The sequence below is a fragment of the Botryllus schlosseri genome, chromosome 5, assembly GCF_051294905.1.
Source record: "Botryllus schlosseri isolate E-star chromosome 5, Bs_hap1, whole genome shotgun sequence".
In the NCBI taxonomy this organism is placed as follows: Eukaryota; Metazoa; Chordata; class Ascidiacea; order Stolidobranchia; family Styelidae; genus Botryllus; species Botryllus schlosseri.
The window spans coordinates 13,912,798-13,934,395 of NC_137240.1; the positions used below are offsets into that span (position 1 = coordinate 13,912,798).

The window sequence follows — 21,598 nt, forward strand, 5'->3', positions numbered from 1 at the left end:
TCGAGTGCATCCAATAGCACTGGGACGTCTGGCAGTAGACATAATCCATTGCTTTTACTGCAATATAAAACTTCCTGTGTCCTGGTATCCTGCAAAATTCTCCGAAAGCTTTACTACTACATGCTACTCATGCTAAACGGGTATATACCGTATTATAATTATACCTCCCTATATGTATATACCGCGTATGCATTTATTTTGCAAGTGCGTCTATTCCCCACCAGAAATACTCGAATTCCCACCGCTTGGGAACAACAGGCTGAGACGATATAAAATCCAGACGAATGCTCCTAATTTTGGACACTTTCGTGGATTTTTCTCTACATGCTGCTGAATGGGTGGAAAATAGGTATACTTACGTGATTTTCACCATGGAGAGTGTGGATTGGTTCATCGCCACTTTCTAACACCAAATCACGCTTTCACGCCCATTCTAACGATTTAACTCAGGGGTGTAGTGGGCCCTGTTGACGTTCATCACCGCTTCGCGCCTGCTTCGATAACCTCCTTGCGTTCTGTAACCTCACAAATCGTCGTATACATCGCCGAATTGTTACGCATATGGATTACGCGATGTTCATAGTCTTTATTACAAAAATATATTCGAAGAAAAGTACTTTGCGGAAACGATAAAATGTAAAAGATTGCTATTTCGTCTTGAAAATAGAATACAATGATAAAAAAACGTATGTTAATAGGTAATAATCTTATATAACTTGATGTAATCCCATTCGGGATCTGCCATTGTCAAATAGTGATCTTCTCCGATCTCAATATGCTCAATATCTGTGGTCGGCTTCGATGCGAAATTATGAACTTCGACGAAATTCTCCGCCCCTTGCCACCTGTGAAGGCGATTCCCAACTTCATTCTGCTGTTATTTTTTTATCAGAACAACATATGCGTGGGTGAAGGCGCGCCTTTCCCCAGCACCCACACCGACATTGGACATTTGTAGCGACATTTTTTTTCACTACATTACTGGGCCTCGGTCACGTTATATTGTCGGAAGGTCATCACCAATAACGTTTTAGCGTAGAATAACAGACCATTTGCAGTACTAACTCGTTTCATATGCATAATCGAGCATGGCCAAATTATCGCGACGATATATATGTACGTGCACCTCATTATGCAGTAGCATGATATATCTCAATATTTTTATGGCATCCCTTGGGTGTGAGGATATGTAAAAGAACATGCTTTTAAAATGATACAAATATGATCAAGCGACGAGAAACGACAGATCATTGTATTTGTATCATGTATTAATCTGTTGTAATATATGGTGATCAATTGTAATACTAAAACAATGTATTGAGTATAAAAACGAATTTCAGCCAAAGTGGATCAGATCAATCACTCAATGCTATTATAAACGGTATCGCTGTCGTTCGAACGATCATGTATGCACAGTTGCACACTGCACAGTGCACACATCGTCTCCGCTGGTATCGCGCTTAATTGCTTCCCAGAACTTGAGGATAGCATCGTCGCCGCTAACCGGCCCTTATGAGATTGCCAAAGAAAGCTTTGTCACTCACTTGTAGACTACTGTGCGAACTGGCTCGCTGTTCCCCACGAAATTGGAGATTATGAGGTAATGGTTCGATCCGACTGAAAAGAACTCCCAATCTTGAGCGCTGTAGAAATAACAGACGTGTCGAGATGAACTTTGTACAAGACTGCACTATAGTTATGTTCGCCGGTTTGGAATCAAATTCTACATGGAAACCCTACGTCCTACGGCAAATCACACTATATTCCGATGATTTATCCAATCTAAAGAATGCGAACTTGGGTTATAAGCTTCAAATGCCCTCTCACGTGAAGCGGTTTTCTTCAGTCGACATCAAAGACTTGTCTGACACAGAAACGGCGTACGCGGTGGCAAAGAATAATAAACAATATCGCCCTCGCTCGCGGCTCAGAAATCCCGCGACAATTGACGAATCCGACATTTTTCGTACAGGTTCTCGCTCATGGCTCTGACCGCCTCTGAACTCATCACGAAACACCGGCTACGAAAGCAATGACGCCTTTAAAGAGCGCGATAATATGTAAACGCTGATCGCGGTTGGAATGCACAAAGTCGGTGTCGCGCGTTATAAAAGGTTGTCCAAACTGCCTTGTTCCGCCGTGATTGATGCGGAGATGAAACGTATCTTCGCCTCGATCAAATTTTATACCGCTATAAGGATCGACAGACGCCGGCGCTACAGGCCTGTATACTTTTTACGATATCTGACTCACCCGTTCGTCCTGATTCTTTGGATTTCTTTGAAGCTCTGCCTGGACGCATCGAGCTTGTAAATGGCGGAATCAATGCTGAAATTTTTTCCTGTCGCGCCGGAATTGTGAGTTAAAATAAACCCGTTCGCAATTGCGATGTAATAGTCGTTGTCGATCGTGAACCCTTCTATATCGAGAACGCCATTTGTCTGAAAATCGGCAAATTACTCAAATTGAATCGCTATCGTGTGTCACACTTGTTACCTCGATCTGTTGCTGCAATATAAATCTCCCCGACTCCCAATAATATATCGTGGAATTTAACCTGGCGGTTTTCCCGTCAAAAGTATTCCCCACCGCGAGCAGGGAATACTTCTTATCTCCGATTTCCACCTTTATGTACTCGACGTCAGTAGCGCCGTTACTTGGGAGATGGTGACAGGGAAGGAATTTTCTAACTTCTTTGTGCCAGATGAACGTTTCAGACATATTCCTCATATTGAACGAGTCTAAATAAATAAACGTTATTCGGACATTTTCAGGCTATATGGGTTTGTACTAGAGGTCGACCCATATTGATTTTTGCAGGTCGATACCGATACCGATTATCGAAACACTCACAAGGCCGATAATCGATATCATAGGCCGATATTAACATGGAAGAAGCAGAGAACCATTTCGCCAAAAATATTATGTATTAGGCCAGATGGCACCTGTACATGCCAGAGAAAGCTGTACAACAAACGAGTAAACTGAAATTAAAAATGATTATTGCTTAATTGTGCATATTCATTGAAATTTTGGATAACCCAAAAAGCAAAACGTGATACATAATTGCAGATCAGTCCAGTAGAGGTAGATTGTAATGCGGGAAGCATAGTTGCTCAGCATGCCCACACAGTTAAACTCGTCCTGCAAGGGTAAATCTGTCACGCATCGCCCTTTGCGTCGTCGATTTCTTTGAGATTGAGAACACGAAGCATTGAAATTCCAATATTTTTTAAATATTTTATATAAAATATCGGCCTTCAAAGGCCGATATTCGATGATCGTAAAAGTTCCAAATATCGGTCTCGATAATCGGCCAGGTCAATCATCGGTCGACCTCTAGTTTGTACCCTTCTCGGGCGTATACTGACTAATTAAAACATATAGTCGATAACCAGTCGCCAGCTGGCCACGTGTAACATTTCAATCTTGAGTTGCCTACAGCTAACGCAATTTGCCTCCTATGCATCAATGAAAGAATATCCAGTGTTTCAGAAATGTGATTGAATGGTCCGGCACTTTAACTATGCGTCTGAACCTTTCTGAATATACTTAGCGTACCCAGACGAAGCCGAAAACCTTGCATACCCCTTAGCCCAAATTTGGGTTTTTGACTTCATGATCCGTATCCATTAGTTACGCCCCAGTGTGTATGTGACGTAACTTCATTGTTGATGCCCTTTGCCCCCTACAAATTTTCAGCTGGCCCCTTCCAATTCCTACACTCTTTCCCCAAAAAGTTTCTATTCACACCCGTTTACCACCAGTGATATACGAAACTAGAACCCAGACTGACACCACGGTATAAGTCAAACACAACATTTTAATCCACATGACACCTTCACGTAGGGACGTAGGGAGGTATGCACGTAGGCACTTAGGGTTTATAACTGCGGTATATTTCTAATTTGGGTTATGTTTTCTCGTGTACCACCTTTTGGGTGTGCACTGTGCCGACACACTCTTCGCAAAGACTATAGGCGACGCTATTTGTTATAGCGGTTTTGTTGACTTCTAACTGTGACAATAAAAGATTCACCATACTGTTCCTGAAGTTGGCTATAGCGAGATAGTGTTCCCCGTCGATTTCAAACGCCGCAATGCTTCTGGCGTTATGTGTGGGAAGAAGTTGTATCCGCGCAAATTTCTTCCTCTTGACATTCCAGCGATAGATAGGGCTGCGCACGTCGCTATGCTTGTCGCCTCCGCCATTGGCTAGCGCCAAGAAGTGCTGTCACATTTGCTACCGTGATTATCGGAACATGTAGGAGTATACTGTGAGTGAGGCTTGCCTCGTCTCCGATCACGAAGTGTTTCCAGCTTCGCGCTCCTCTAGACGAAACCTTTTGCAGAATTTCAAACGTCACTCCGTTCCAAAAGTAGATAAGCGATTTGCTATTTCGTTTAGTGCCCTCGTTGGCAGTAGCCATGAAATGACCGATTCCTTCTATGGAGAAGGTTTCTATCTCGACTGTGGCGCTGGTTGCCCAGATGCCTTGAAGTTCAATCAGGTAATCCATTCTTGGGTGTTCTGGAATATGATAAAATATTTAGCGGAAAAATATAACACATTATCACTACTTTACCGAATATTGACTATCGCCCAATACCACAACTCTAGCAATTAGCTCATTATTACATTAGATCATTTTTAACGATTTAGTGAGACCCCAAATGAATTGTTCTGAAGTCTCTCGGCCCAAGGATTTTCTGAGCATTTAATCCGTGGGAAATAGCACGTAATTAAATGCCGACAAAACTGCTCGTGTGCTTTGCGGATTACTTGCGCAAAATAGGATGAGAACAAATATTTCTTCATTAAATCGAAGTCAGATTTTTAAAGTAAACAAAATATAAATGAATGAATGAATAAAGTGTGACGCATAAAACACATAGGCGAACGATTTGATTATTCTTCGTAATGAGAACTATGAATCCTATGTTGAGGGCGAGGCCCAACAAATCGATTCGACGCTTAATTATATTGATAGCAATCGAAAGTTACTCTTCTGTTTCTAGTCGTGATGTGTATTTGCTTTGAAGCAATGGCGTTAAACTCAATTTTGTCAAGATCGCAACAGAATGAAGAGATCGGGACGAGTAGAAACCTTACTTCTCGAGGTCTGCATCAAACACCCACGCTGAACGACCAATACAGTATTAAAAATAAAAAGTAGGTTCAACATTGCAAAGAGGTGAGCACTGCACAAAGTGAGCCGCGCGATATGTTGGCAAAAAGTGGATCCGGTAATGTTAGCGCTATCTAACAATATTGCTTCAGTGGAACCGGCTTGAATTTGGTCTTATCGTTCAGAGTTATGCGGCGTGTAGAGGCAGTGATGATCGCTGATCTCTATCAGCAGATTCCGCCTGCGAGTGCCAACAATCTTATCATACGACCAGTCGACCATGATTGAACTCGTAACAGTATGGAGTTGCTGTCAACGCGTAACTGTTGGTGGCTAGATAACGTAGTGGTATGATCCACAGCTGCAACACCAATGGGTTGCGAGCTCGAGTCTGACCGAGTTCGACTTTATAATTTCTACCCAAGTGCTGGAGGTTTATCTAGGCCCCGCATCGCCACGTGATCCGCGTAAGCGGTGTCTTATAAAAGCCTATAGAAGTGGGCTGTGCTACAAGTCGGTATACGGAAGCACAAATAATAAATAATATCAGCCTTGTGTAAAATGACCAATGTAGTGGGTAACACCATGAATACCAAACAAACAAACGTAACTGTTGCTGATTTACGAACTACGAAGAGGGTCCTGAAAAGAGGACTGTATCGCACGCCGATAAAACAATTATCTGCCGACGTAAATATATGTATGCCATGTCAAAATATGAAATGAAGGTTTCTGGGGGTCCTTGAATAGGCTACACTTGAATACCAAAAATAAAAATAAATAAATTTGGCAAAAGATATAGTAGCAAGGCATATTAGCTAATGAGTGTGCTGTGCGCCCTCAACAGTGCACTGTATATTTCCTCCTGTGACTTAAGCTACAAGGCTGCTGCAAGATCACAATTCACATTCCATACCCATAAGTCACATTGGCAATTGAGAACCAGCGTCCTGAGAGGGGGGATTGAAATATTTCTTAGCACTCCACTCGATCTTTTTTACGTTAAGGTATTAGTCATTTCAAAGTTTACTGTGTGGGGTTCTAGCTTATCGGCAGATTAGTTGTTACGACAATAATGTAACTGACCTTGTGATCATAAAAGGAGTGCCCACTATAGGCACCCTGATTTCTTGCAACTCAATTTGTGTCACAGTATATGCCACGGTGTACCTGCTTTTTATCTTCTAGCAAGCTCTCTAGTTGGCATGGGTAATAGTCAGTTAAGTTCGCCATCTGTAGCCAGTCATCGGTTACTGCGGGATCGCGCAAAGATTCCTTTTTAAATGTCGACACAGAGCAAGAACCTCTAGAACAGTGGTTATCAACCTTTCTGTCTTCGCGGACCCCTTTCGGACCCCCGCGGACCCCCACAAAGTTTCCATTCAAATTTAGTTCAATTATCGTGCAAACGTCATCTGTCTTATTATGCAAACGATAACTATTAACCTTAGTGATAAACAGCAGCACAATGACTATTCTTGGAAATAAGATCATACTGTCCATGTAGGAATTGAGTTGACTTCTATTACTACAAAGCGAATTCTGCAATTGCATTTCTTGAAATACGTGGTCGTGTCTTGAACATCGGTGCCTTCGATTGGATATTCACGAGTGCCGAAAATCCATTTCCACAAATAGGTGTTGGCGAATGTAATAATAAAGCGTAACGCTTCCGACGACACATTTGGGTATGATCGCAACAAATATGGCACTAAAATTGACAAACATTTTTTAATGAACATATAATGCAGGAGCGGGCAACATACGGTCCGAAGGCCGGATCCGGCCCGCGACGGGATTTTGAGTGCTGGCCCGCAGACAGTGTCCGGTCTGCTATGATAATGTGACCCGCGGGTCTATACTACATACATTTGCGAGCAAAAATTTTCGACCATAAACATTAACAATCTTTAACTGACGTTTACGTGCATTCTTTCCCGGGGGTTTCTACGTCTGACATGCAGCCAGAGTTTGAAGAACTTGTTGACAACTTTGATTACCACAGATGTCTCATTGACTTCAACAGCTATTGAATTCCATTACGAGTAATCCAATAAATACTGTTTTTGGTCTCTACTTTAAACTTAAAGGTTACATTAGATACGATTAATTCGTTGTATAGGTGGATAAATACGCGATTTATTTATCAATTCAGGAGTCTGGCCCGCCAAGTACTTAATTTTCCCATATCCGGCCCGCCGAATGGAGAGGTTGCCCGCCCCCGATATAACGCCAAACCTGGTCATTTCTACCTAGCAGCTTATATTGAAGTTAATATGTAAAAATGGTTGTATATATCACAGGATAAAATGGATTTTTGTAAACATTTCGAAGTCACCGTGCTTGACCTTACTCTTCCGATTTTTGCCCGCAATCCCCAACAAAACATACCAAACAGGAAAAAGTTTCCATCCGTAGGCAACTGGCTATTTAGCAATTAGAATGAGTGTGCGCAGAAGAATATTTTTTCTTTGAATCCCATTCTGATGATATGAGCCCTGGAGTTTTGATATAGTGATGAAGCGAAACTGCCTCGTGATTTTCCGAATTAAAAAGAAAATACAAATCAGCATATCAACTATTTTGAGGCTTCGCGGACCCCAGGTTGAGAACCACTGCTCTAGAAACCCTGGTCTAAATCAATGGTTCTCAACCGTTTTGACCTCGCGAATTTTCAAAACAAATGTTGTGGTCTGGCGAGCCTTCAAAAATCCGAATTTACCCCAAATTTAATTACGACAAATATATGCAACTGAAATTTAATATTAAAAACTTCATTTAATGATACCTTTTTGTTATTAGATTTTTATACGTGGCAAGGCGAAGCTCGCGAAGTCCAGAAGATCATAAACGTGATTGTGATTGTATTTCTATCAAAGAAATGCGACTTTGCTGTTTGCTCTATAGCCTCTATTATTGCCTACTGCCATGTGTCGCCTGATTGCACTGTCAGAATTTAACTAAGTTGGTTTAAAAGTCACCGTAGCTTTCAGATATAACTTGTTAGAAACGAGTTGTAGGCTACTTTAAACAGTTCATGAATCCGCTGTCACGGCACCCTGCACAAAAAGTACGTGCAAACTAAATATATCTAAAATTTGATGTTCCACGTTTCTAATTAATGGTCAAGTATCCAACTTCTTGCATTTGGAATTGAGATATAAAATTATTAGATATCTTGCGGACCGTCCGGAAACATGCCATGGACCGGCGGTTGAGAACCACTGATATAGATCATAGCGACCCAACGGACGCATTGGGTGCTCACTGCTCATGCTCATATATAGTTGTTCAATGTTCAATTAAAATATTGTGAATTTTCTGCCATAACCAATGATAGGACTGACTGCTTGTGTGAGATCATTTGTTTGTCGCAACACCATATTCCGTGACATCACTTAGATTAGGGTTACCATATTTTGGAAATCTAAAAAGAGGACACTTTTTCAGAAATCAGAGACTTGCAAAACCAGAGAAGAATTCTAAAAAAAAACAAAAAAGGTCATTTTTCCGCTCAGAGCTAAAATCACCATTTTTTCTCCGAAATACCCGCCGGAGCGTCACTTCTGTGCTAATTTACGGCATATCACTCGCAATTTGCTCTAAATCTGACCTAAATTTTCAAAAAAGAGGACAAAATCTCAAAAAATAGGACAAAAGGGCGTCCTCAGATGACACTTTCAAAAAAGTCAAAAAAGAGGACAAATCCTCTTAAAAGAGGACGTATGGTAGCCCTAACTTAGATAAAAAGTAATTAGAACATAATGTTGCCCACTGATAAATCACGGATGAATATCTTACTTTTCTTGGCATAATGAGTTCCGGAACACGTAACCTCATCCGTTTCGTTTGTTTCAAACGCGTTTTGTACATCGGCGTAGCAGCTTGATGTAACCGCTTCTGAAATACATAACATGCTCCTAGGCATCTTCGTCGGCTTTTGATGCTAACTACCTTACGCGCTGCGGTGGAATCAAGGCTTCCCGGGCAGATGTCGCCGATCGCATCCCAGCCGGTGACGAATGAAACTTTGCGAATCACGCCCTGTAAAATAATGAAGTTGTGAAATCGGGCGCGCATTGACAGAGCGGGAAATAACGAGGACCGGTCGGTTGTGAACCATTTTCGGTTTTAGAAAACTAGAGTCGACACATCAGTATTGAGATCAGGTCACTACCTTCGAGTCACGAGTCATCTCGGGTCATTGAACATTTTGACTCGAGTCAAGTCAAGCCTATCGATTTTCAAAGGTGACCCGAGTCAAGTCAAGTCACGATTCAAGTCAAATTGAATTTTCGAAGTATGAATGATGATGCAAAGTCATTACATTTTTCCATTGGTACAGGAGTTAATATCGCCAGATATCGTCCTGGGGCAAAAAGCCGAGTAGCTAAGCCCCGTTTCCCCCTCTAATACCTACCTACCTATTACATTTTGCCAGCTGGGTGAAAGACATATTAATTGACCATTTATTTTGAATCAAATAACGAATATAAAGCTAAATATAGGCCCTACATGCAAGAAAGCGTTGTATCGCTCACGCGCACTTAAAACTGCTAGTAAAAAACGTGAGTAACTGCTTATAGCTACATGCTAAAGTCTGTTATTATCAGCCACAATGGAGGATCTAATATGAAGCCTTGCTATTAGATTAATCTACTACTACTACTACGAAAACGTAAGCTGTGATCGTTACGTTCAATTTACAATCTGTGAATGACTGGTTGCCCTCACAAGTGACTAGGGCTAGGCAAAAGCGAGTACCTGAGTGATTCGATTCCGAATCCCGTATTACGCTTCGAGTCCAGTATCCGAGTATCACTCATTATGACGTCACAACATAATGCAATATGTCAAAGTTCAAATATGTACCTCTTATGCCACCTCAAAGAACATAATGCCTGTTATCCGTCACAGTTAAGATACTTCGGTATTTTTTCGACCATACCGATTTCATTGCACTTCTTGACAATGCTGTGGGATGATGGTGACTTCGGAAATATGTTGTTTCCAGTAACGTTGGTAGCTTTGTACCATGTCTCGTATCGTATGCTGGGACACGGCCAATCAAGGTTTCAAGGCTTCCTCATTGGAAAATAGTATCAAAACTATACTTCTCGTTCGTAAATTAACTTTCAGTTGCGAGGAGCGTACAATTTCAGTACTCGAAAAAAAAACTCGAATCATTAAAATTAATACTCGATTCAGAATAGAGTACTTGAATCAAGTGACATCGGCGTATCGCGAACAATCCGAACATACATAAGATAGGGTGATTTAATCGACACCGTTTACTTGATGACTTGAGATTGACCAATAAAGTTTGCTCCGAGTCACGAGTCAATTGACATTTCACAAGCGCCGAGTCAAGTCAAGTCATTTTTGCAGTGCGACTCTATAGTCAAGTCATGACTCGAGTCATCCCAACACTGCGACACATATCAACACTATATTTCAGCTAACCGCGGATGATATCAATAGAGGTCGAATGATGGCTAAAGATGATGTGCTTCCCATTGTCCATTGTAGGCTGCCGTTTGCGTTCGGTGGGATTACTTCATGTTTATGCTCTGTACAACTAGGGTTGTGGAGCTGTAGACGTAGTTTCGTTTTATTTTCTCCGTTAATAATGATAAATAAAATGCAATAAACATATAATTTTCCGAGTAGATTTACAGGAAGGTCGATGGGTAACATGAACCGAGTCCACGGCCTTGATAATAACGCAAGTTCACTGTGCTTCATTTGTAGGTTTCTATAGCTTCATACTGTACTGTGTACTTATTAACTGAATCGATATTTATATTTGCAATCCTTCAAAATAGGTAGATGTCTGCAGATCGTATATTCAATTGTTTGTTTTATTACAACATTGGCGCTTATCGCACATATGGTTATTTGCGCCCAGTACATGAATTGCATTAACACAATGGTCTTTTGCGGTCCTGCTCCGTCTTTCTGGTTATTAGCTGCCATCTTTCCAGAGTTCGGCTCTCTCTTCTGGGCTTTTCAAGGCGCTGTATATACAGCGAGATCGGCGATGAGGAGCCCAGATAAACCTCCGACACATAGAAACATGGCAGAGCCGTGACTCGAACCACCAACCATTGGTGTCGTGACAGCAGTGTTTAACCAACTGCGCCACTCGCTTCCCTGCATATTCAATTATCCGCAAGCTATCGAATACAACAATGCCACTTACTGTAAATCTCTTCCGTTTCCTGTTGCTGCTGCCTATAAAGAACTTCGTTTTTCTGGTGTCAATGCCGAAATCAAAAGGATTGACCAATTGTCTGAAAAGTAACGCGTTGATATTCATATGCAAATATACACACAACTTAAGATCAAACGTTCGGCTACGTACCGCACATATTTGCGTTCGCATATTTGCGTACGAAAATTTCAAGCCCCGTGATCATTACAATATAATCCAAAAATATATGGACGGCGATCAACTGATATTGAGATATTAGCCATGACGTGAAGTCACAATCAAACCGGTCATACCGAACTGTCGTTAAATAACAAATGCACTATACAGTACTATTATGATGTTTTTACTATTGAATTAGCCTCACCCAAAGCGATTTTACAAATTAATGGTATGGACAGGACGGTAAGACCGGATGGTCATCTCATTCAATCCCTTACCTAGAGAAGTCCCTTACCTAGATGAAATCACTGCATCAGTGTTCGAGACGAGTACTGAACACAATCGGACGGTAAAAACACCAAATGTAATTGATCAGTAAACACGCGACATAAAACAAGACAAATCGATGCAGTAACATATATAGCAAGGAAATAACAATAATACACGCCAATCACATATACCACATATTTTATAATTGAGCAGAAGATGGTCTATCAATGAAGCTGAAGCTTCGTGCTCTAATTGAAACGGGTATGGTATTTATACTTTGTATTATCAATATTATATTGCGGTGCCACAATCACTAGTGACTAGTGTACAGCTGAGAAACAAGAAGTGACACCTAGGACCGTAACTGCCGCACCTTAAACCCCCCAATTGGGGGGTTCGAGCTCGCAGAGGCCCAAAATTATTTCGTTAACCAACATAAACTATCGATTCTTTTTGAAAATTTATGCAACTTTATTCGAATTTCAAGGTTATTGCCAAATATCTTCATTATTGGGTACCCTTCCCCAAGGTTTACCATCCTATGGGAGGCCCGAGATCAACTTTTTTTTGGGCAATATTTATGACATTATCCAGGATTTGGGACATCGGGCCCCGGTAGCCTTCCCGCACACACACCAGTAACCATTTATCTAGTCTTGTAGACAAAATATATCGCGTACCTTGTCAGGTTTTCCTTGCAATCGAGTGTCATGACCACCTCGTTGCCCGCTACAGCTACGTTTAAATCGTGCCACTTGACGATGTTTAAATTCTTCGCCTTGAATTCGACGTAATCCAGAAAGCGATCAGGCTCGCGAGTGTATTCGAATATGATCGAACCTTCCCTGTATCGAATTGAAAACAGTATCGTCCGCTGATCCTGGAATTGCAAGAATGCGACTGTGAAATTTTACAAATCAATTACACGTATGGCCATTGCCCAATGCCCATTGACCACGAGCTATAGAGAGGAATCTCGGTGACTATTGAAACATATACTCTTTCGGCTGGGGCTCTAACCTTCATTAAAGAATGTCCTAACGATATACCTATTGCCTAATTTTCCTGGTTCATGTAGTTTTACTCAGTTACAGTGATGCTATTTATATACTCAGATGAGGAATTGCGGGAACAGCGATAACATGACACCCCTGTATATTATAGGGTTACCATACGTCCTCTTTTAAGAGGATTTGTGCTCTTTTTTTACTTTTTTGAAAGTGTCCTCGGAGGACGCCCAAATGTCCTCTTTTTAAAGATTTTGTCCTCTTTTTTGAGAATTTTGATCAAGAATTTACGGCCAAATTCGACTGAAATACCGTAAATGAACACCGAAGTAACGATCTGGTGGGTATTTCGGGAGCTGGTCCGAAAAGTTGATCTTTTTTTAGTCAACCTGCCACGATGTGGGAAAAAATTCAGGATTTTCCTCCGGTTTTGCAAGTTTGAAAATTTTTGAAAAGTGTCGTCTTTTCAGGTTTCGAAAATATGGTAACCCTATTATATATTAGTTTTGGGAGGCGTTGTGTTTCACGACAATGCCAATCCGTCAACAGTTCAATGCATTTTCACGGCGTCTTCTTTCCCAGCACACTCTCTTCCACGAATCAGTCGTTGCTGCCGATTTATACCTCTGCTCAATGTGATTTCTGAGCTTTTGAGGAGCCCAGATAAACCTCTGACACAAAGAAGTTGGTCAGAACCGGGATTCGAAACCACTTCTATTGTGACGTGATGTTGTATACCCTTTCGAAGTTCGTGATTCAACAATGTTTATGTTTGTGGTATCGCAATTGCTTTATTATGATATTAATTTATCGACTACCCTAGGAACTTTCGAATATGTCATTGCAGCATCAGCCGCAGCGATATCAGATATCTTACCTGGGCAAGAAGTGTTAGCAAATATTCGTATTGCTTCGGGGGCGCGGCGTGTTGGAAGCTTATTTGTATTGAAAATTCTTTCGATATCGATTTGCATGTACCAAATACTTCTTCACTGGACACGCGGAGTGGTGCCATATGGTTGGCTAGCCTGTAAAATAACAGACCTGCTAAATAGGCTACTACTACAAGCCATGGTACGCAGCAGCGGCGTTAATCGCTTTGATAGACCTAATATAGCCACAGTGCGTCGGTGTCTGATCTATGTCAACATTATCATAATCTTGATCACTTTCATTTCACATATCTTCCCCCTTCAAGCGATTTTCTTAATCGCCTTATCGCCTTATCACAGCCAAATGCAGCATGTCCTTCTGATATTCGATAGCTAGACTTCAAGAAATATCCCTGGCAGCTTGAGCATACCAATGTTTTTTTGGGATTTATTTCAAACGTCCTACCTGTACCCTTTGGCGCATTCGGACTTGACGATTTCGATTGCCGACGGTGGTGTGTTCACGAGCGAATATCCCAGTAAATCGACTGAGCGAGACGGTCCTGTATTTAATTGAGTTTAGCTCTCGGAAACAAAAGAAAAGATAATTGCTGTGGTGAGGTGCGGGATTACTTAGCATCGCTGGTTTGTGTCAGTGAAGCCATTTGTAGGCGTTCTACAATGGAGGTGCCGGCGGAAATATCGGCGATTGTCCGGTCCGTGGACATCAGAGCATGCGGCATTTGAATACGTGGGTTAAAGTTAGGGTTAGGTTTAGCGTTGCATTTAAAACAAGCATGTTTAAAACGTTTTCTATTGTTGTTGTTTTTTCTTTTATAGCGATGACGTCACGAATATTTATTTGTGGCACCACAACGGATTCGCATTGACAATTGAAAATTTAGGGTAATTATGGCTTATTCGACGAAAAATGCTGCCGAACACTATCATAAATAGACCAAAAATATCTAACCAGGACTATACATCGTTATGCAGTATTTTTACGGTCGGCGGTCTTCATCATCAGAACACCTATTCCCTACCAATTATTATATCTACATGCTATAACTGCTGCACCAACGACAATTTTGACGAGCCACCCCACATCGCATATGTCGGCTATATTGTGTTTAAATCGTCAGTATGCTCAATACTCATACTACATGTTTTTCGATAATATTTACATCAGGGGTGCCAAACATACGGCCCGCCAGACAGTTTTATCCGACCCGCGACGCGATTCTGAAAAATGCCTGTGTTATCCAGCACATTTCTAACAAATGTTGAAATTTTAAGTACGAAATACTTTCATTAAATAATCCCTCACAATATAGAAAATATCGAGTATATGTTCATGTTCGTAGGCCACATTATAACCATCCGACAGCGGTGTTATAGTTTAACTCTGGTTACCATTAGGAACACGTTGCTGCCATTGATACCAATTCCGAGAAGGCAAAAAGTGCACATTGATTTGGGAGTTTATGGGGGAAACGGGCCAAAAGTTGTTATGAGCAGAAGTGAAAACGTTGGTTAGAAACCCGATTTGCGATATAGTAATAATGAACCAAATTTAAACGTCTGCGTTTACGGTTAAATCGCGTGTATTGCTCACAATGCTTAGGCCAACACATAACTATATTGTCAGATTACGATTGATACAAGAAATCATGGCAATATGCCAACGTATGTCGTCGGTAAAGCCGCTGTTTTGACAGTATGTATAACTATTCAACCGGCCAGTCATCGTACTGTCAATTCCATTGTTTGCGAATAGAGGTATTGATACCTTGATAGAATACAACCCTATGGTCATGATCAGTGGTTCCCAAACTTTTGCGATGTGAGGGCCAAATTTAGAATTTCAGAGTACGGTCGGGGCCGCACGAATACTACGACTATGAAACGGACTCAAACAGTCGTCATCGCTATTTCGGAGTAGTTTTATTGCCCTGTCGAGATTTTAAAACTGTACACTATTTACCGCTACTCATCTGCTGCATTGGGTGTCCGTCGAGTGAATCAGCTTTTCTCGCCTAAACGCGCGAAGCGCGAGTAATTTCTTTAATTTCATGACTGAATCGGTCAATATGATCGGGAATTGCATGTATTGCTATCAATTTTCGTCCTGTCTCTGTTCACGTAATCTGATTTACCGGTAGAGCTGAGTGAGGTGTGTTTGAAAAGGTATAGGCCCCCTCAATAGTAATTAAACATCTCCGGGGGTGTATACCCGTTGGCAGGAACGTAACAGCACTTCGTCAGGACCCCGGGCTCCCATAGGGTGATAAACTGACCCCGCAGACACGTTGTTTGCTTTTGACACAAAATTAAAGCTGTACAGTTTAGTGAGACAGCGCGACGCGTGAATATTTCGATAATTCATGATAAAATCGGTGAATAAGATCGGGAATTACTTGGTTGTCCTCTTAGCCAACGTAATCAGATTTACCGGTAGAGCTGAGTGATAGGTGTCTTTGAAACTGCAGAACCCGTAAAATTAAACATTTTCGGGCGGCCGGACCCCTAGGCATGACTTCTTTACATGATGTCATTTCGTGACATCCTGTCTGCTATATCAAAAAATGTAGAATTGCCCAAACCTACTAAACTGAAAGATCAGACGATTTCAGATCGGTATTTCTTCACTGGCATAGAATTTTCTTTCTTGTGGGATGGTATTTGTCTTGTGAAGTTCAGGTTGCCAAGACAAGAACATTCGGCGCCAGTCATTTAGGCGCCTATATGGACAAATCAACCTATATATGTATTTTGTATATATAACGAAGTTTTTGGTATTTCGAAGTTTTTGGTCAGCATAAAAGCAGTCCTTTACCGCCAAGGCTTCCTCGCTGCCGATTGTTCTGCAACACTTCTTGGAGTCACGTGTTACATGGCCAACGCTGATATGCCAATTTCTATAAATCTTGCGTATTTTTTCTTGGGGAAGAGTACCCAATAATCAAGATATGTGCCGAATTAAAATCGCGCCAGGCGCGAAAATTTTTTGAAAAAGTTACATAAATTAAAAAAAAAGCTCTATAATTTATGCTAATTCACGAAATAATTTTGGGCCCCCTTCGAGCTCGTCCCCCTCAATTGGGGGGTTGGGGTGCGGCAGTTACGGCCCTGACTATACGACTACCAATTATGCTGCTTTCAGCCGGCTAAGCAGTATACATCTCGGCGTATTCAACCGTGAGTCACGTGTTGCACATCTAGTTATCATAGGGGTACCATACGTCCTTTTTCAAGATGATTTGTCCTCTTATTTGATTTATTTTTAAAGTGTCCTCGGAGGACGCCCAAATGTCTTCTTTCTTGAGATTTTGTCTTCTTTTTTGATGATTTGGGTTACGTATAGGGCCAAATTCGACTGATATACATTAAGTCGGCACTGTAGGAACACTACGGCGGCTATTTCGGGAGCTGGACGGGAATGTTGATCTTTTTTTCAGTCAACCACTTGTTAATGTGAAAGAAAAACTGTGATTTCTGGGAGCTTAGCCTCTTTTTCTTTTTTAGTCAAGTATATGGGAAAAATCTACCCTTTTTCCGGGATTTTCCTCCGGTTTTAGAAGTTATCAATACCTATTTATATCTATAGCTACTGCTCGTTCATTTGAAAAGTTAGGGCACATTGCATTGAAACAGCAAGGACGTAACGTTAGCAGTCCATGACAACTTTCCTGCAATTCGGACGACACTTTCTCTTGTAATCGCGATCATAATTAGAATTAATATATTACATTAGGCGTCCTTTCATTTTTAGGAAGGGGTAACAATATTAAAAGCAAGAAATCGAGCGACAACATATTGCGGAAAGCGTGAAAAAAATTACTTTAGATAAATCAAACGCTGAATATTCTGCTTTATTGTAATGTGCGAAGATCTACCAAAATTTGACTGGACCATGGATCTGTCAATGCGTCGGAACTGATATTTTAGTCGTCACATCCCAAGTGTTGCGGCTAGACTAATCAAATTTTTGGTTGGCCATGCAAGTTCACAATCTGGGCAATCCATCTTTGGTAATATTACCAATTTCTAAAATTACCTCGCGGGTTGGCCGGTCCTGGGTTAGGGTAAGGGGGAATTGGGGTGTTGGGTTCGTGATTAGTGATATTTGGGGGTTATGCAGTCAGATGCCCAAGTGTCGCATGCTCAAATGTCGGTCAACCACCGATGGGATGAAGATATATGGCCAAACATATGCATATTTATGACGTACGTACATTGTACAATCGTACATTGTACAAGTCTATGTCAAGGGTTGCATTTCAAACAAAACTCAATTTAAAACAAGGCCCTTGTTAAAAAAAAATTCAAGCCATGATGTCACGAATACTCAATTTTGACGTCATATTGGATTAACATTGGCATATAGCTCCTTTGACGAAATACCTACGAACTATAGCCGTTGAACCGACTATTCTGAGGGTTTCAACCATCCCATATCGTATACGTTGGCTATATCGGGTGGTAATTGTCCACAATCCACACGCTCATGAAACATGTTTTTGGAAAGTATTCACACAATTATGGCATAACTTGACAACTTGAAAAAACACATTTTTTTAAAGGCCTGTTCATCAAACTCTCCTAAAGGCGAATATAGAATATACACTAAGGGTTGTTCAAAAGTAACATTTTTTCAGATTTTTGGTGGCTATTAGCTAAAATTTTTAGGCTCAATTCCAACGACTAGAAGTGAAGCTATTAGGATTTGAAAGTTTTGAATTTATTATGAAAAAAGTAAAAAAAAAATCGAATTTTACTGGCTAATCCATAAAATTGTCAAGTTGTATGCAAAAACTAAGCAAAACAATTTTGACTCAATTCCAGCTCGTAGATGTGAATTTAGTCGAGTTTTTCATTATTAGTTCTTGGATTTCACGGAGTAAATACTATTTTTTTCAATCCACGATTTTCAGCTCCAATAAGTTCGCTTCTACCAGTTAGAATTGTGTAAAATTTGCTGCGTATCATTTTTTTAGACTACTTGACAATTTCTTGGGGTGGACTGTAAGATTTGAAAGAAAAATATTTTTTTAAAGAAAATTAAAAAAATATTTTCTACTGGTCGGATTTGAGTCAAATTTGAAGTGAAACTTTTTTAGTCAACCTAACAATTTATTCCGATAGCCGCGAAATATGAGAAAAAAAAAGTTATTTTTGCACAACCCTAACGTAGGCTACACAGTACAATTCATCCTCGCTTCAGGCTGGTCGAAATCTACAGGTAATAGGTATAATCGAATTGTAATAGAAAAGGAAATCTCGCACCCGCTCAGATTCAGGCCAGGAACGCTCTGACGTCACTGTAACTGTTGCCGTCATACCGTGACATATATATTACCGGTAGAAAGTTGCCGATACTCTCATTTGAGGACGAGCCACTGAACCCGTGACACTGTCTATCAGCAAACCCGTTGTGTCATCGCATCGTATATGGTCGCGTTTCAAGCCTGTTTATGATCTCTCTCGAATAATTACAGTGCGTATAACTTCACGCAACGTAACGCGGTTTCGCATGGTTTATATTACAATGCTCACTTCGCCACAAATTTAGGTTCTAAATAAGCCTATGTTTATTTTTCTACCATGTCCCATGGCACGTGTATAATCTGAGATTACATCGCGACGCATCGTTGAATTCTTGCGTCCACGGACCGAACCAACCAGCCCACCCGCCTGCTACGGAAAGGGGATGATTGAGACCATTTAAATGTAGCGACAGTATAAATCAGATTAAACGTACTTCGGAAACCGAACTCCGAATAGTTCAATCGGACCGATTATTGACGTTAGATGTGAAAAACCTCCGAACGCTCTGATACCTGGTATTATTCACTTTGTTGAAACGAGAATGTAAACACTGTCCGGGCCTTCAAAGGGGCCGGCTACTGGAATATTTGGAATTATTGATGTTTAATCGCCTGTACTACTCAGCGTTGCTCTGCGTCTGGGTATACCCGAATCAAATGCAATGTCAATATTTGCTCATTTGTCCAAATCAGTCAAATGTAAGCACTCAAATTATAATTTTTCTTACTAGTCCACAGCACTATCCGGTTTTATTCACAATTACGGGTGGCGACAATATAGGTTCACGCACTCCGTCAACGCACCGTATGCTCCATCTGTCTTGGAAATTCACTAATTGCATTGTTGTGGTACACGACACGGACGAGTGATAACCTAAATTGCTACTCTTTTTGTGCTAGACGTCGCGTGGCATAGCTTTGATTCTTGATAGTTCAGTGCATTACACGACACTCGGATATCTCCGGAGCAAAAGCTCATGATTCAAATCCATTCCCACCAGGCCAAAGTTTGTGTCGTTGCCGCGACATCAAATTTGTAGCGCGGCTTAGACTACTATCGAGAAACAGTGAAGCAGACGTACCTGTACACGTCCTAATTGGCATCTCCGAAGATTTCGATAAGGCCAAAATTAATATCCAGAGCGACTTGAACATTGCCGTGAATTCTACTATATAATCTACGACCTAAAAATAGATCCACTTCTCTACAAATTACAGCAGCAATATTATCTCATGGCACTAAAATACAGGCAGCAATCTTCGTGCATATCTATCAAACTCTTTCGCTGATCCTAGCTCTTCCGATCACAACCCTCTGATCTGACAATGATGATCAAAGAATTTGCGATGGCGTGTGATATATAGCGATATCTGACAATAAGTAAATGCGGAGAGCTTCTGGACTTGAGCGATTGATTGAAAATCATACACTCTCCAATCGCGCATGAATCTGATAGCTAATTGCCGGTCATAAAAGAAATATTTTCCTGACTATAATATAAATTATAGACGCGCGCAGATGGGTATTTTTACGTCCGTTCGCTATTTGCATAACACCAGCGACTGCTTCCCACTTTTGTCAGCAATGTAGCAATGGATCGCGAATAAATCTTTTCCTTTTTTCCAAGTCCCACTCGCTGACGAGTATTTGAGTCCTTTGATCTTCGCGGTGATAGCAGGCAGTAACGAACTGACTTGAAAGCAAGCCTCTGGTGTGATACTACATTGTCCCAAATGGAGTTTCAAAGGGTTGTCATCTTGCATTTCGATTAAGCATGACATGACTTGGTGACCCTGAGAAACGGCGTTTTTTTTCACCCAACCGACAGGCCATGGATGAACGAAGAACGGTTGTTTACATAGAGGTTACCTAAGTGAAACGACCTATCGTACAAGATCACATCATTCCATCGCACCGAATTCTGTTACTTTTGGTGCCGTTGCCCTTTTTCGGACCATAACAATAACAATCGTAGCGGTCGGTTTATTTGTTTTGCTGTGTACCGTGCTTTGATTTTGTGAGACTTGTTCCCCGTTTGTGTGTGTCAGTCACGCTGTAATCGAAATCGCTGTTGCAATCTGAAAGAATATTGATAGATACGGTGTGTACCATAAAATATATTTCCGGATGTTGTGTAGTTCTGGAGAATATATATCATGCTAATTTCCACGTAAACGACAGGCCGATAAGTCGACAATCCTTCTCGTATCACCTTGGAAAAGGCACTCGGCGGGATGATATGTACTGCGTGAAAACTGAATATTCACTGTCGAAATTATAAGTAATTCGCTTTATGAGGCGTGTTAAGCATACTCTCATCTGTATAATTTTATGTAAAGTTGGCTAGTAGTGCAAATCTCGGCCTGTCAATTTCAGATCAGTATCGCTGGCTTAATATATGTGCAAGCCTATAATATATTTTTTTATATCAATGTAATGTGTTCACCATGTAGGGCACATACCGGACATGTGCATTTCTGATCGGTAACAAATCATTTACATTGCGATTTTGAGCGGCAATTGTACTCATAGTGCATCGAAAGGTCAATACAATAATTTTGACCAAATCTTCGACGAATACCGTTTACATTACGTTACTCCTCATCCTCATCAGTCGCT

General features: G+C 41.0%; 1 protein-coding gene and 1 long non-coding RNA gene across 3 annotated transcripts in view; both read right to left on the reverse strand.

Annotated features, from left to right (window-relative positions):
• The window catches only part of LOC145439151 (uncharacterized), a 168,417-nt gene that overhangs the window by 10,001 nt on the left and 136,818 nt on the right, over nt 1-21,598 (reverse strand). The window lies entirely within an intron of this gene.
• LOC145439112 (thrombospondin-type laminin G domain and EAR repeat-containing protein-like) lies at nt 567-20,983 on the reverse strand. 2 transcript variants are annotated; one of them, XM_080316593.1, is made up of 13 exons: nt 20,061-20,983; nt 14,118-14,214; nt 13,657-13,807; nt 12,453-12,652; nt 11,332-11,422; nt 9,089-9,173; nt 8,931-9,026; nt 4,293-4,531; nt 4,045-4,231; nt 2,497-2,741; nt 2,254-2,441; nt 1,545-1,643; nt 567-845 (listed from the first exon to the last, which is right to left on the reverse strand). In XM_080316593.1, the coding sequence occupies exons 1-13, from the start codon at nt 20,131-20,133 to the stop codon at nt 692-694; spliced, it is 1,905 nt and encodes a 634-aa protein (XP_080172719.1). In that variant the 5' UTR covers nt 20,134-20,983; the 3' UTR covers nt 567-691. The 2 variants fall into 2 exon arrangements, with proteins under 2 accessions (XP_080172719.1, XP_080172718.1); XM_080316592.1 differs by having other exon boundaries at nt 8,931-9,029.